The 15,052-nt window shown below is 30.7% G+C and overlaps 1 protein-coding gene across 2 annotated transcripts; it reads right to left on the minus strand.

Moving 5' to 3' along the window:
* Positions 1-536: 536 nt before the first annotated feature.
* LOC148627131 (ADP-sugar pyrophosphatase-like) lies at positions 537-14,275 on the minus strand. 2 transcript variants are annotated; one of them, XR_015919828.1, is made up of 10 exons: positions 14,065-14,275; positions 10,648-10,715; positions 9,497-9,543; positions 8,006-8,113; positions 7,382-7,477; positions 5,912-5,967; positions 4,773-4,818; positions 4,216-4,285; positions 2,735-2,788; positions 537-656 (listed from the first exon to the last, which is right to left on the minus strand). XR_015919828.1 is itself a non-coding variant. In XM_088568186.1 (10 exons), exons 1-10 carry the CDS (start codon positions 14,248-14,250, stop codon positions 559-561), a joined length of 768 nt encoding a protein of 255 aa, XP_088424312.1. In that variant the 5' UTR covers positions 14,251-14,275; the 3' UTR covers positions 537-558. The 2 variants fall into 2 exon arrangements, 1 of the variants encoding a protein (XP_088424312.1); XM_088568186.1 differs by lacking the exon at positions 4,216-4,285 and adding an exon at positions 4,340-4,348.
* Between the last annotated feature and the right edge of the window lie 777 nt (positions 14,276-15,052).

Raw genomic sequence — 15,052 nt, forward strand, 5'->3', positions numbered from 1 at the left:
TACATTAAAAAATATTAAGTACAGGTAAATTTTAAAAATCAATTATTCCTTTTGTTGGTCTCATAATCCCTAACCTTAATGAATGCTGTTTAAGTCTGATTCTAATTTGTTTGTCTCATAATCCCCAACCTTAATTGAATGCTGTTTTAGTCTAATTCTAATTATCAGATGTTGGAGAAACTTGAACACACTGTTTCACTATATTCTTTTTTTCCCATTTGGTATGTTACAAAATTGTAAGACCATGAGTGAAAAAAGACCTCTATATAAGTGTACAAGTCTACAAATTCAAAATATAAATACATTCAATTCAAACACAGCATTTTTTTTGTGACATACAACATTTTTTTAAAGCAAACCTTTTATCTTCTCCTTTTAGAACCTTAAATTGATTCAAATTTCTTACCCTGCATAGCTAGAACAAAAAAAAAAATCATGTCTGTTGCAGAGATAGAACAAAAAAATAATGTCTGTTTGTTTTAGGTGTGCCTTCTTATTTGAGCACTTGAAATCATTAACAAAAAAAAACAACCCACTTCATTAAAAAGATGTTTAATGCTATATAGAAGATTTATTCTTGGAGTGTTTAGTCTGCTCCTTAGCTATTGCATATGAGTACACCATTGAGTTCACTACTATGCCTTCTTTTGAATAATCTGAAATTGAATGTAAATGATAAGTTCAACTGCAATTACAAATATCCTGTAATGAGATTAGAAAACCTCCTTACTTACTAGATCATTAAAAGTCTTAAGAAGCAGTTATTTTCTTTAATTGTGGAAACACGAAAAACCCTTAGGTCTTTAAGTGTCAGTCTCTGTAAGAATCATGCAGTGGGTGAAACATGGTATGTAAAAAAAAAAAAGAAAACATTTTAAATTTTTAATTTCATTATTTGCACCATCAGAATCAAGGAAAAAGACCAGATTTTCCAGACCATTTTGATAAATTGAGTTTTATTGATGAACATTTCAAGGGCAGATAACTCAGTCAAAATCTTCATTTTTCCAACATTCTATTGAAAAAAATCTGAGCAAATCCAGTGATGCAGAGATATCATAGCAATTTTTTCAAATAGAGAAAGCATCCCTGAGTGAAATAATGCCAGATCGATGGGTTTTTGACATGCATGTTTCTGATTTTTCCCATTTTGACGGATTCTTACAAAAACTTACAATTTATAATTCATATAAAAGATACAGATGTAATTACAGTTAATATTCAAAAACATCAAGAACCTGAATATTACTCTTCTATAATAACATACAATGAATAATGTATCCATTTATTATATAGAAATAACTTTTTGATCATTCAATTCAATAGAAATTGAAAATGCAATATGCACCAATATTTTACTCTATTTCTCGTTCTCTTTTACATATTCAGGGAATAGTACAGAGATGTTTGGCATGTTTTCACATAGCACATCAAGCTTCAAACAGTGTCTGACATTTAAAATCCACTCTAGCCACCCCTCTCTTGCAAAGTTGGGAAAAGTAAATGTACTTATGTGATGGTCAAAAAGATGTTTGATTTGTTTGACTGCAGCAGTTAATAGGAAATGTGCATCTACCGCTGCGAGGAACTTGACGACACACTTGTTGCCTGATAATCTAAATAAAATGGCAGATAAGGTCATCACTTTTCTTTGGAGCAGAGGAAAATTAGTCAAACCCCAAAAACAAATCTAAGTCAATTCAGTAGTTTACAAACTGAAGCAAAGTAAAGGTTTTGTAGATCAGAAGAAAAAGTAAACTGTACAAAAAGGGACTTAAAACATGGTGGTAAAACGTGGCTGGTATTGAACTTTGTTGAACTTGAACGACTTATTTTGATCCATGTTGGACAACTGCATTTAATCTACATCTATCAATCTCCAAGTTGTGTAACGACTACCAAGAAAATATAGAAAAATTTTTCTATCATCAAAAAGTTTATAGGAGTGAAATTCAAAGTTTATTGATCATGTTTCAGTTAAAAGGAAAGAGTGATGCACTAGACTTGTGTGCAATATTAGAACAATGTGTAAAAATAACACCTAAGCTAAAAAGGATACTTCAGGAACACAAAAAAAACTATTTTTATCTAATAAAAAGGTTATTGCATAAATATTGGTGAATACTCCTGCAATATTGGTAACCCTTTAATACACTACAAAATATTTGCCAAAGTTCAGTAAATAACAATCTGTAGTTGAATTTTCAAAAGTTGTTTGCATTTTAATTTCAAAATAATTTTACAATTAGAAGTTGGTTTTAAAATTTCTATAATTAATGGCTTTACCAGGCTTTACTATCCTCAGATTACATTTTAAGTTTTGAAGATCAAAATTTCTGTGTATTCCCATACATATGAAAATCCTCTTTCATCAAACAGTTTTTTTCACATACTGAAGCCAAATAGAACATATAGTTTCCCTAAGAAACTTGTACACTTTGGATTGCTTATTATTCCAAATACAAGCCAATTCTGATCTTGTTCCAGACACTAGCCAATTCTGATCTTGTTCCAGACACAAGCCAATTCTGATCTTGTTCCAGACACAAGCCAATTCTGATCTTGTTCCAGACACTAGCTAATTCTGATCTTGGTGTCAATAACAAGAGGAAAATTGTTGAGTACAGTGTAATAACTTACAAAATCTGAAATGAAACTCTTTGAAGAACAGCAGATTTATCCATTGCCCCAAATTTCACTTTGATCAAGAAGAATTTGCTTAATTAAAACTTACAGTTTAGTTTTTCCAATAGCTCATCCATCGGTACACATAATACTTCAATAAACTCTGTAATAGAACATTACACTCTTTCAATTGTGTCTTTTTTTTTGTGTTTGTTTTTATTTATAGTGGGCTTTGTGTTTTTTAACAAGAAAAAAAAAAACTTTTCAAGTACAAATGCTCAGAATATACACTGATCATGTCAGGGAATTAACAAGTCATCTTTCCTATCTATTTTTCTCTATGATTTAGTCAAGACACCTACTTCTTGAACAGTTATACATTTTGCAATATCACACCATGGACTATGTGATACAGTGAAACTTCTCCAAACCTGACAGTCAGAAAACCGGTCTTCTCTTCAAACCTGCCGTTTTCAAAAGTTACAGCGATATACCTAAAAACCTGTGTGTTTTGTCTTCAATAGACCGGCCACCCCCTAAAACCATACATCGGCCGGCTTTTTCATAGTTTTAGTTACATATTTCAAATAAAAATAACCTCTCAATTCCGGCCATCCGGTTATTGTTCACCTGTAATAAACGTGTCAACAAAACTGTAAATGATTATGTAATATTACGTAATTAATAATTCATTCAGTGACCAGTTAGCATTTCATCAGTGGACAGATGATAATTGAAAGGGACAGTAGTTTAAACAATAAATTTAATCCAGACATTACATTTTGTCAATGGTTGGCTGTTAAGCAACCGGGGTCATTTAATAGTACGATCTTTACGATCTTTTAACTGTCATTTAATGTGACCTGTACCCAAGCCAAAACAACATAAGGGTGAAATTATTAGACTTTGTTGATAGGTAATTTACGAAAACAATACAAATAATTAATTACCATCAATAGCCCTTTGATCTTGAATACACATTCTTTCAAAACCATGAAAATTATTTTGTCAGTACCGTTTGTAGAATCAAATCATTTACAATTTGATGCAAGCTTTGAAATGTAATAAAAGGCAAAAAGTTTTGAATAGGCATAAAACATGTCTCGACCAACAAACTGACAAGGTGTAGAGTTATAGAACACATTAATGGAAACAGCTCTTAGAATGCATTGCTATTTTTCACAAAACCGGCCACCCCTGTAAACCAGCCATTTTTTCTTGTCCCAGTGGTGGCCAGTTTGGAGAAGTTTCACTGTACAATCAAGAAATATAAATCATTCGCCGTTGTGTGATTGTGACACACTGTCTATCAAATTTTAGTGGCCAAAAGCCGATTGTGATGGTATTTACATTGTTCTCCTGGTGAAATATGAACTTGCTTTATTTAATTTCAACATCATAACAAACTTAGCAACTCTAATTTTTTAAAATGTTGGAAATAAAAATCTCGAGTTAATATTTTGCCTATTCAGTATTAATCATTGTGAAACCTATAAATATTACCGGTATTTGACATTACCAATGTCAAACATCATTCCACTGTTTACAAAATTTACTTTATGAAATTCTTTCACATAAAACAAGATTTACCAAAAGCAACTGTTGATGAAGTGTACTAAACCATATCCCCACACACAATTACTGAGTTCCATGTAGTGCACTGAAGTTTAATTTAATTCATACGTCATTGACAAACTAAAATATTTTAACTCACCTGATTCCTCTATTATATTTTTGAGACATATGAAAAGAACAAAATGTATACTTTAAACTGCAGTAAGCATAAGTAATACAAGACATATTACATATACAAATGTATGAATGTAGTGATCAATATTTTTTAGCTTTAAATAAATTATTTTAAAAGTTATGATTTTTACTTAACTGACTTGTCATGATTCCATACAGATACTCAAAGTAAACAAAAACAAGTATAAGTATTCTTTCACACTGTTTAATGGTTTGTATGGTTTTTTTTTTGTTTTTTGGTTGGTTTGTTTTTTTGTTGTTTTTTTTCACGAGGTTACGAATTTGCCAATTAATTACAGGCGAACTAATTTGGCACTTAATTCTTTTTCAATTTTTCTGGCTATTTTTATGTCATAAAATAAGAAACAATATTGCAAATTTATGCATTAAAGACCCACCTGGATTTGGTTTAGGATGAATGTTACAATCTATATCTCCATCGATCTGTTTAGAGAATACATCAAAGTATTAAATCAAATTAGGATGAAAATAGAATCCAAGTTATTAACAAAACTTTAAACAACATATTGAGGAATACACATATAAATTAAATAAAATTTTCATCAGATTTTCATGCATGCAGTTGTTTACTGTGAAAGTAATATTGTTCTTGGGTACCAATTTTTGTTATTTCGTGGGTAGGCCAAACAACAAAATTTGGTTGAATATAATAATTAGCTCCCAACGAAAATGAGATTTCCAATAATGTGTATATCGAAAATCTCAAAACCACAAATTCAAGAATCCATAAAACTTGTGTTTCTTCCCTAATACACAGAAAATTGGTATCCACAAACTAAAGCACTTTCACAGTTCATCATATCACTGAATGTCAAAGAGTCATCTTAAATATATGCATATTCAAGATCAAGAATCATTTGATCATATTATTAGAAAAATTCTCACTGCCTTGGGTATTTTTACTGATTCATGCATTATATAATTTTAAGTGTGAATGTCACATAAATATTGGTTTTGCCAGCATGAGGACAAAATAATTCCAATATTCTTTTCCATCATCTGTATCATACTTGACATAACATGAGTAACTAGAGGAACTTTCTAAAAAGATGGAAGATGCCTACCCTACTGGCAAACAAAGTCTGAGTACCCACAGTCAGTTTTTTTCTTTGGTCCATTGACTTTTCAGTTTTGTATATTATCTTAACCAATATTGTTCTTGATTTCAATGCGGTAAACATGTAAGTTTTTACCGGGTTATTGTTAGACTACTTGTTAGTCAAACATTTGACTTCGGTGTAAATTTTGTGGTCAGCTGGGAGTTTATAATTGATATTGTTTAATATATAACAATAATGTATAAGTCTTTTCTTGTTGTTCACCAGTGCATTTCATGGAACTAGTGTCAAATAACGATCAGCTTTCAGGGAAACTATTTGTATAACCAATGATTTAAACAAATTCAATGAGGACTTTTCATGTGGTGATTATTTTCACTGGTATTTTCGGTTGGGAAATTTAGAGAAAATTACCCCCACACAAAAATTTCAAAGTTTACATTTTTCTAAACATTTACCTCAGCTGTTACTAAATGACAAGTAGCACTTCCAAAACCTGGATCCATACATGTAGCTGAAATAAATCATAACACTTGCATCATACAGCCTCATATGTTTTTGGTCTTCATGACAAAAGTTGAAAATGGGACATTAATGAAAAGCTTACAAAACACTAGAATTACTGTGAAAAACATCAGAGAGAGAATACCCCTGCTTCCAATGAAGTTAAATATATAACCCCTTAATTCAAGTATGCCCATTTGAAGTCCTCCAACAGTAGCTATTCCTTAATCCAAATCTAAATTCAAAGCAAAAAAGGTTTCAACAAAATCTCTGGAGCAATTTAGAAGGAGTTGCACTTACGAGGTTTAAGTAGAACCCCTAATTTGAAATATCTCCCTTTGGAGTATTTATACAGTAACTATAAAGCTTCATGCATATCTACATATGATGCCAAACCTACCTATAGAATTTCATCAAAATCCCTTGAGCAGTTTAGAAGTGCTTACAAGGTACAAACATTAAAAAACTTTTAGTTGCACTATCTTCCTTTAAAGTTCTCCAACAGTTACTTTATTCCTTCATGCACATCTGCATATGTATGTAAACCTTCCTATAAAGTTTCATCAAAATTACTTAAGCCGTTTACGAGTTGGGTCTCATTAACCACTTCTAAAGTTTCCATTACTTTACATGTTAAAAAAGTAATTTTCAAAGTTTCACTGTGAATTCCGAGGACAAATGACATCTTAAAGTTGCATACCATTGCAAAGCTTAAAAAATAAGGCTTCCAAAATCATTATGCTAATGTTACGATGATTGTAGAAATTTTTTACAAAATTTACTTGAATAAATAATACTGAAAATCCACATTTTTACCTGTTCTGCTAACTGACAGCATGGAGGCAAATTACTCACACATGTAAACAATATTCATACACTTTTGTAGTTATTTACATACATGATTTTGAAGTACACATTCTCAGCTTTATTTTGATTACTTTTAATCATAATACACACAAATAATGCACTTACAATACATATGTCTAGGTTTAGTGTGTTTTTGGTACTACATAGGGGGGTGGCCATTTGACCTGGAAGTGGTTAGTGAGACCTTGCATGTAAGTTGGATTATTTCCCTTTAGATAAATATTCCTTCATGCACATCTACATATGATGCCAAACCTTCCTACAAAGTTTCGTCAAATTCCCTTAAGTGGTTTAGGAGGAATGACACCTACAAGAAACATGAATGGACAGACATACAGACAGACAGGGTGATTCATAAAATACCCTTATCCACTAAAATTTGTTTGCAGGGGTATTAAAATGAGATACCTATAAAGTTGTTACACACATGACACATCTGTATTTTTTGTCCTCCCATTGTGTTGTGAAATTGTTAAAGAGAGAATTTCTGTCTTATTATATTATGCTGTGTATATTCTTCATGTTAATAATCTATGGATAAAGTTGAAAATTTCTACCTGGAGAATAATGTTTAGCTACACCTGTGTATCCTGTTTCTTCTTTTAATTCTCTGATAGCACAATTTTCTGCACTTTCTGATGGGTCTATCAAACCTTAAATGTAACATTTGTTACATTAAAAATAATTGTAATTTTACTAAGAAAAAGACTATATTTAGTTAGAATTTCAGCCAATCTATTCAAGCTCATTCAACCTATGCTTAGATTTTTAAAATTGACACTTAAAATGAAGACATTTTTTTTTTACATTTCCCGAATTTTAAACAACTCCAAACTAAACATACTATTTATTCCAAGTTCAAAGTATCAAATTAATTATCAAAGTATTAATGTATAAACAAAATCTAATTAAATTTCACCTTCACCTCTTATTTAAAACTGACAGTAAAACATGCATTTTTTTCCAAATCTGACTTATTAACCTAGTAAAAAGTTTCATTTTTATTCATTACTTTTGTTTAAATCAATAATGGTCGCATTTTTAACATTAAATTTACCAGAAGTGCAGTAAAAATGTTTAAGCCCCATTTAATTTTTGAGGGTTTTATACATTAACATTTTGTTGTATTCATAGTTAATTTCATGCTTGTCCTTTTCTTAGATGTGATCACTTTAATTAACCTGCTGGAAACTCCAGTGTGTAGCATTTCATGGGAGGCCTGTACTGTTTCACTAAAATCAGACAATCATATTTCAGCATTCTCTTTAGAACAGCTATCACGCATACACCTGGAAATGGATAACATTGTAGCTAAGTTTTAATATTTAAAATTTATGACATTTTAATGGAGTGAATTCCTGTTATCTCAGAAAAAAGTATTCTATCACTGGTAACCAGGAAGAGCAATAAACAAATATCATCATTTTAAGGAAAATATCTAATACTTGCATTTGTTTAAGAAAGATATATGTTTATTTTTTTTTTCTGTCTAGTTAGATGCCTGTTTTAGTGTAAAATCAAAGGAAAGAGAGGGATAATATAGCTGTGAAACAGATTTCTAACGAAAACTGAGGAATTTCACTGTTTTACGTATGTTCTATTAAGGTACATTTTTGAGAAAGTTTTTTAAAAATATCTATAATAAGAGGACTTTCTAATGTTTGGTCTTATGCAATGCAAATAATAAATTTGTTTTCCAGAGATAAGATGGGGAAATGATCCTGTCTTTTGAGATCTTATGTATTAACAGGAATATGGCATTAACAGGTACACATTGTACAATTAAGTTGAAACTACTGTAATATTTACATTATAACAAACTCCAAGCTTAAATAAACCTCTCTCATTTTTCACTGAAAATTTTGTTGCAGTATAGAGACAATAACAGTGCACAGACTTGCCAAAAACTTTGATATGCTAATTTGGCTCAAAATGGTAAAATGCTCTGCAAAGCCTCACATTTTCCTATGGTTCTTAGTCTCATCCGTATATCAGTTTTATGCCAAGTCAGCGCACAGTTACTGTCTATGTATTGGACACTAGACAGACAATCAGCGTTAAAAATTTTAGGATAAGTTTTTATCTAAAGGTAAAAAACTTACTTTTCCAAGGTAAAACAAAATAAATGCCTTTTTCACATGTGAGCACAGCCATTTATAAATTTCCTAATTACATTTGTCACTACATCTGCATAGCAAAAAATAGAAATATATATAAAATTTGTGGCTGAAGTTTATGATGTTATTTAATACTTCTTTAACAATGTCAATTGGCTGTATCACAATAAACATTTTTGCTTCATCCTTGGATCAAGGAAAGTGCTTTGGAATACTTTCCATATCTTGTATCATCCTTTAACTTTCTAGTTCCAAATCAGGTATCCTGGCACACAGAACCAGAGATGACACAACAAACCTGAGGTGACACAATGAATGTCTTACGCAGAGCTAACAGTCTAATTTGGCACAACAGAGTATTATTTTCCTGCTGTCCGTTGTATAAAAATTTCCTTAGACAAATAGCTCCAGGTTTATTGCATCTTCTCCGGTTCAATGTTTCATCTCCAGTTTGTTGTGTAAGGATACCAGGTATGAGTTGAAAATATTTGACTATGTATAAAAGACGATAATCCATAACAAAAAATATATTTTGATATTAAGTGCTACACATACCATCAGTTCCATCTTGGGTTGTTGTCCTGCCAGCTGCTTCCCATTTCCTTCAAGATTAATTCAGATTAGAATGCAATCTACTTTATAAAGTAAGAACTACTAATTATTCCATGCAGTAATTGCCTAGAAGCAGTAGTTGCCTACACACAGCAACTGAAGGGAACAATTAGTAGGTCTTTAAATTAGTTTGATTAAAATGAGGAGTATAAAAACTTCTTATAATGTTTCCTGTAAAATGTTAGTCAGGATCAATTCAGATGCAATATTTGACATCTGCCATTGATTGTTCTCACATGACGGTGCTTTGGGGATTGTAGAGCTTGTTGGTCTCTAATTCTAAATTCTGAACTACGACAAATGTTATATAACCACCATGCTTGCATCAATAATATGAAACAGTATACACTTGTTGAACGGTCATGAGAGGAGCAGTACTAGTAAATATATTACACTAAGGTTCCTACTATTGAGGCAATACTGAAGGTAACTGTCGGTATCAAGGGATAATAAATTCACTGTTCCCAAATGAACTGTCAACAAATGTTTTATTTTATTCATTCATAACACTGTCAGCTAATTGTTCATTCATGTTTTCTATTGTCGTCTGATCACGCTGTATTGGATTTTAATGTTGTTTAAGGATAAACCCAGAAAACATCTTAACATTGATTAGCTGGTAAAACATCAGAAGGGAAAAAAATGTGAAATAAGATTACGGTACTATCGGCCTGGTTAATATTGAAAACTGTTGACCAGGTAAACAGTTCAAGGCCTTTTGAGGTAACTAGTTAAAATTTTACACTTGATTTACTATAGAAAATAAGTACTAAAGTATAATAAACAGGTTGAAGTGTATCATTATATGCATGTATTTAAATTTCAGTTAAGCCAAAATGTGTCTGACCAAAGGCAGTGTCAGAATGTTTACATGTTCTTGTTGAACATTTAAGGAAAAAAATCAAGATATGACATTCAGTCAAACAGATAAAAAATCTATTAAGTTTGTATTTTCTAATATTTTTGTGGATATGTGTGAATTCTTGCAATTGCCTTACATTCATTTTTTTAAATTTTAAGGTCTACAGAGTAAAAAAGTAGTTACTGTTTGAATTAAATATCATTCAATCATAACCAGTAGCTTATAAATATACCTTTCCTTTCCATGTGGATCTTTGTATGTTATCTCACTAAGTGACAGCCATTTTCCTTTTGCTATTTCCTGAAGAAAAAAAAACAGGTACAGTAGTTATCAATAAGATACAACACATACAAGCCATGTATCTGTAAAAAAATAATAATATATAAAATAAAATAAAATAAAATAAATATATATATACAAACACACACACACTGAATCATGAATATTAACCAACTTTTTTTCAGTTCAGGCAGGATTTAAATTACATGGAAATGTAACACTAACATTAACAGACAAAAGTCCCTTTTCTCATTTATGAAATTTTCAAAGGGACGTTACCCTCCAACACCCAACAAGCTGGTAACAGTCTCATTAAACTTAACTTAAACTATTTTCTCTTTGTAAGTAGCTAAGTGGTTCGAAATAAGTTATTTAAAAGTATCAAAATACTTACCACAACTACAATAAGCCCAAGTCTGTTGGGTTGGAGAGTTATTTCCCTTTGCTCAAAAGTTTAGAAAATGAAGTCGAAGTAAAAGGTTTATTCAGGAGCAACATGTTTTACATTTCTGGTTTAAATATGTAGGGCACACTTTTGAAAGATTCACTGTAAAATGTAATAAAACGTTTTCCCCAGTGAAGCAAGATATGACAGCAGACAGTTGAATTCTGTTCACTTGGAGCAAGTGTGGACATAACATAAATTTTTGTTTTTGAAATGTTTTGATGTTTGAAAGATTTCAGTTTAGTCTACAATTAAACATAAAAACTTACAGTTCATCATGGACACAACAACTTGTTTGGATACAATATTTTACAATATTTTGAAATACAATTTACATAAAAAACTCTGCTTTCAGGGGGCTTTCATGGATCACTATGTACCCAAAAAACATGAAAGATAGATTAAATTTGCCAGCATACTTCTCAGAGCTCTTGTAAAGAGGAACAATTTATAAAAAAAAATATCATTTTTAAATAGTTTTTTAAAAAAGACATTTTTTAAGAACATTCGAGAACACACAGAAATGAAAAACATTTGCTATCTTATATAGAATAAACCTTATGATGAGAACCATGTGATATAGACACAAGATTATTTAAAATAAATGTCACAATTAACTCATATTGATGAAAAATACCCAATAAATAAAGTATTTTTAGATTCCGCACAGTAGTGTATGAAATTACTGGTTTATAAGATGTCTTCTGGTATCAATTAATATAAACCTTCAACAGATTTGTAAATACCAGATAGTTTTTATATCCCACTTATTTAGTAGTATACAATAATCATGAGGTATGCTAAAGCATTTTTTAAATCTTACATTTAAAGAAAGCCAAGCAAAATAAAAGCAAGCCCAAAATATATGTGGTAGAGTGGATTTTTATCGATTTTTTGCTAATACCTATAGTTATAAGTTTATTCCATTATATTTAATATTTTTATTTAATTTAAACATACATGTTCTGCTCTAGTCTATATGCAGACGACATATTTACACGAGTGATACTCATCAAGATTTCCCTGGTATATGTGTTCTACTTTTTAATTGGTTATTCTAGTCACATGCTAATTCTTTTAAAGAAATTTTGTAATCATAGTTGATCATTGTATTTGTAATGTTCTGATGTTCAAAAGTTTTTAGTTTAGTCCATAGTATCTTTTCGTATGCAGTATATCCATAGATTGAGCTTATTGTTCAGTACAGGGGTCAGTTTTATTGGAGTAGATTCTAATAGAATTCATGGTCAGTCATTTTCCTTATTTTTACACTTTATCCCGCCAGCTGATAGTATGCATTACCATTATTTACAACATCAGTTTTCGGGTAAGTTGTCCAGAGTATGACCGAGATGTAATTTGAGATTCATATACTTACATTGTACCAGTCTAGTTTGAATGTGTTTTGCCCGTGGGTTCAATTTATTTCACAGTGACTTAGTATTACTTAATATGATTTACTGAATACTGTATCTATCATTGTTTTATTGTTTTCATGGGCATATTACCCTACTTTTTTTTCTTTTTTTTGATCACCTAACAGCAGTTTTTGTATTTATGTTCATATTGCTAGTACTTTAGTTTTTTGGGGGGAAATCTTGTTTCCCTTATATTTTGTTTTTATGTACAATCTACTTTATTTAGTTTGTTACATCGTGTATGTAGATTGTCTTTCTTTCATTATGTTCATGTTTCAGCAATGTTTTTGGATATCGACTCATTTGAATCATCCTACCGCTGACGCTTTGAAATTTTTTTGCCGATATTTGCATAAAACTTAATTTTTTTGTTTAGGGCTGTGTCTTTTATAATTTTTCTGCATTGGTTGATAAATATTATTGCTTTTTATTGTTTTGTTTTATTCACACTAAATAGAGAAGTTCCGATAAATCCTCATTGAAAACTGCAACAGGCATTATAGCACAAGATCAATTGTAAAAACATTTTCCGTTATATTTTAGGATTATGAATTTTACGTTGCATCGATTCAATTCAATTGAATTTGCAGTCAATATATGCTGTGTATAAAAGTATGTCCAGTCAATATCATGAGATATTTTTGATAACTCATCTTTTCATTTATACTATTTATAAATTTTTGTTCGAACATTTGATCTTCCTAGATCTATAGTGAGGTTTTTAAGAGATTGAAATGAGGGTAAAAGAAATAATTAAAGTTAGGTGAACATTGGAAAACAAACCTTTATTATTTTAAAACAGGAGAAATTAAATTTTCATCTAAATTCCAACTCCTTTAATACCTCATGAAAAAAAGAAAATTCATTAGTCAGCTGAAACTGTCACAGGATTTTATGACAATAATCTTTTGGTAAGTTTGCAGGTGAACAGAGGAAGAAAGTTTATAAAGCATGTGTTTTTAGGCATCACAGCTATACAAATAGAAAGGGAATAAGGGATCACAGGTATACAAATAGAAAGGGAATAAGTAGTCACAGCTAAACAAAAAGGGAATAAGGAATCACTGCTATACAAATAGAAAGGGAATAAGTAATCACAGCTAAACAAATAGAAAGGGAATAAATAATCTGAGGTAAAACACTTGGAGATTAAAAATAAGTGTTTTACTTGTTAAATTCTGTGATTTTCCCTTGTATGCCAACAATAACTCTGCTAAAATACTGTGTTTTCAAACTACAAATTAACATTAGTAATTCAACACACACTACATCCATGGTTTTTTATTCGTGATCAATTTCACGTTGATCGAAAACACCTTCAAACACCATGTATTCAAATGGGCTAAATTCCACAAACTGCGCTTTGTATATCTGTTTAATTTGAGGAATAAAATAAAAACCTTATTTGACTTGGTTTTACTGTCAACCCCAAAAACCCACAACCTATTACACTGGTCCACAACGTGCAAATGTACAGATGCAATCGTAAACACGTGAAGATCAGTACCTGCTCCTTTACAAATATGCTGCTTGTTTCATTTCTACTTTCAGTCATCTTCCTATGCTTGATCAGATGAGTTGAATCAATATGACTTCGTTTATCAAAATAAACTAAATGTTGAGTTATTCTTAAAGTATGGTAAAGAAATATTTGTATGCCTCTACAATGTTGACAAACAAGAAAGCTCATCATACGGTAACATTAATGTTAAAGACCAAAAAGTTCCGAATGACCGCGTAAAAATCCGCGGGAAAATAATTTTAGAATAAAACTATCAGGCATCGACCATTTTTATAATGGGGAGGGGGGCTTTGTTTTTGTTTTTGTTTTTTGGGGTTTTTTTTCGAGAAAAAAATAAAGTTAGTCCAAATGGGAGCTATTTTTTTACTCAGCCTTGTACAGAAAAAAAATACCTTGATTCAATATTCCTCCCATTACTTCTGACACATGTAACAATATAGATTTTCAACAACAAAAATTAACTATAGCAGCTGCTTAACTTAATTATTTTCACGCTTACACGAAAAAAATTACTCCGAATAAAATACCAGACCCCCTTGAGAGGAAAATGGTCTGTACTTCAACTTAATATTCCTACAAAAATTTTGATTTCTTTCAAAACGAGTAGCTTGATAGGACGAATACAGAGGCATTATTCCTAAGCTTGATTTATCGTCTTTACAATGATTAATTGGGATTAAAACATCTGAAAATGGATAAATCAGGGACTTGATTCAGTACAGGTCTATATTTAATTAAAGTTCAAGATTAATTTATTGTTTCAATATTTTGGGTTTGAATACTTTTTGCACACAATTTACTTTTGCATCTGGAACTTCTTCTAACCTTCAGACTGGGGCTTAGATTTGATTAGTCGCGGCAAGTCTAATATAAAAATTCTTAATTGATGTCACATAAGAATATTTTTTGCACAAGTGAAAATTTTTATTCATATTTAAGTATCAACCGAAATCAATATTTTTATTTGAAAATT

Source organism: Perna viridis, chromosome 1 (genome assembly GCF_037379345.1).
Source record: "Perna viridis isolate PV_CMFRI_1.1 ecotype Kerala chromosome 1, ASM3737934v1, whole genome shotgun sequence".
Classification (NCBI taxonomy): domain Eukaryota; kingdom Metazoa; phylum Mollusca; class Bivalvia; order Mytilida; family Mytilidae; genus Perna; species Perna viridis.

Coding starts and splice junctions, on each gene's coding strand:
- LOC148627131 (XM_088568186.1), bottom strand. CDS start 14,250: ATGATGAGCTTTCTTGTTTGTCAACATTGTAGAGGCATACAAATATTT. Junction 10,716..14,064: donor GCATATTTGTAAAGGAGCAG/GTACTGATCTTC, acceptor TTTTTTCTTCAG/GAAATAGCAAAAGGAAAATG. Junction 8,114..9,496: donor AACCCAAGATGGAACTGATG/GTATGTGTAGCA, acceptor ATCCATTTCCAG/GTGTATGCGTGATAGCTGTT.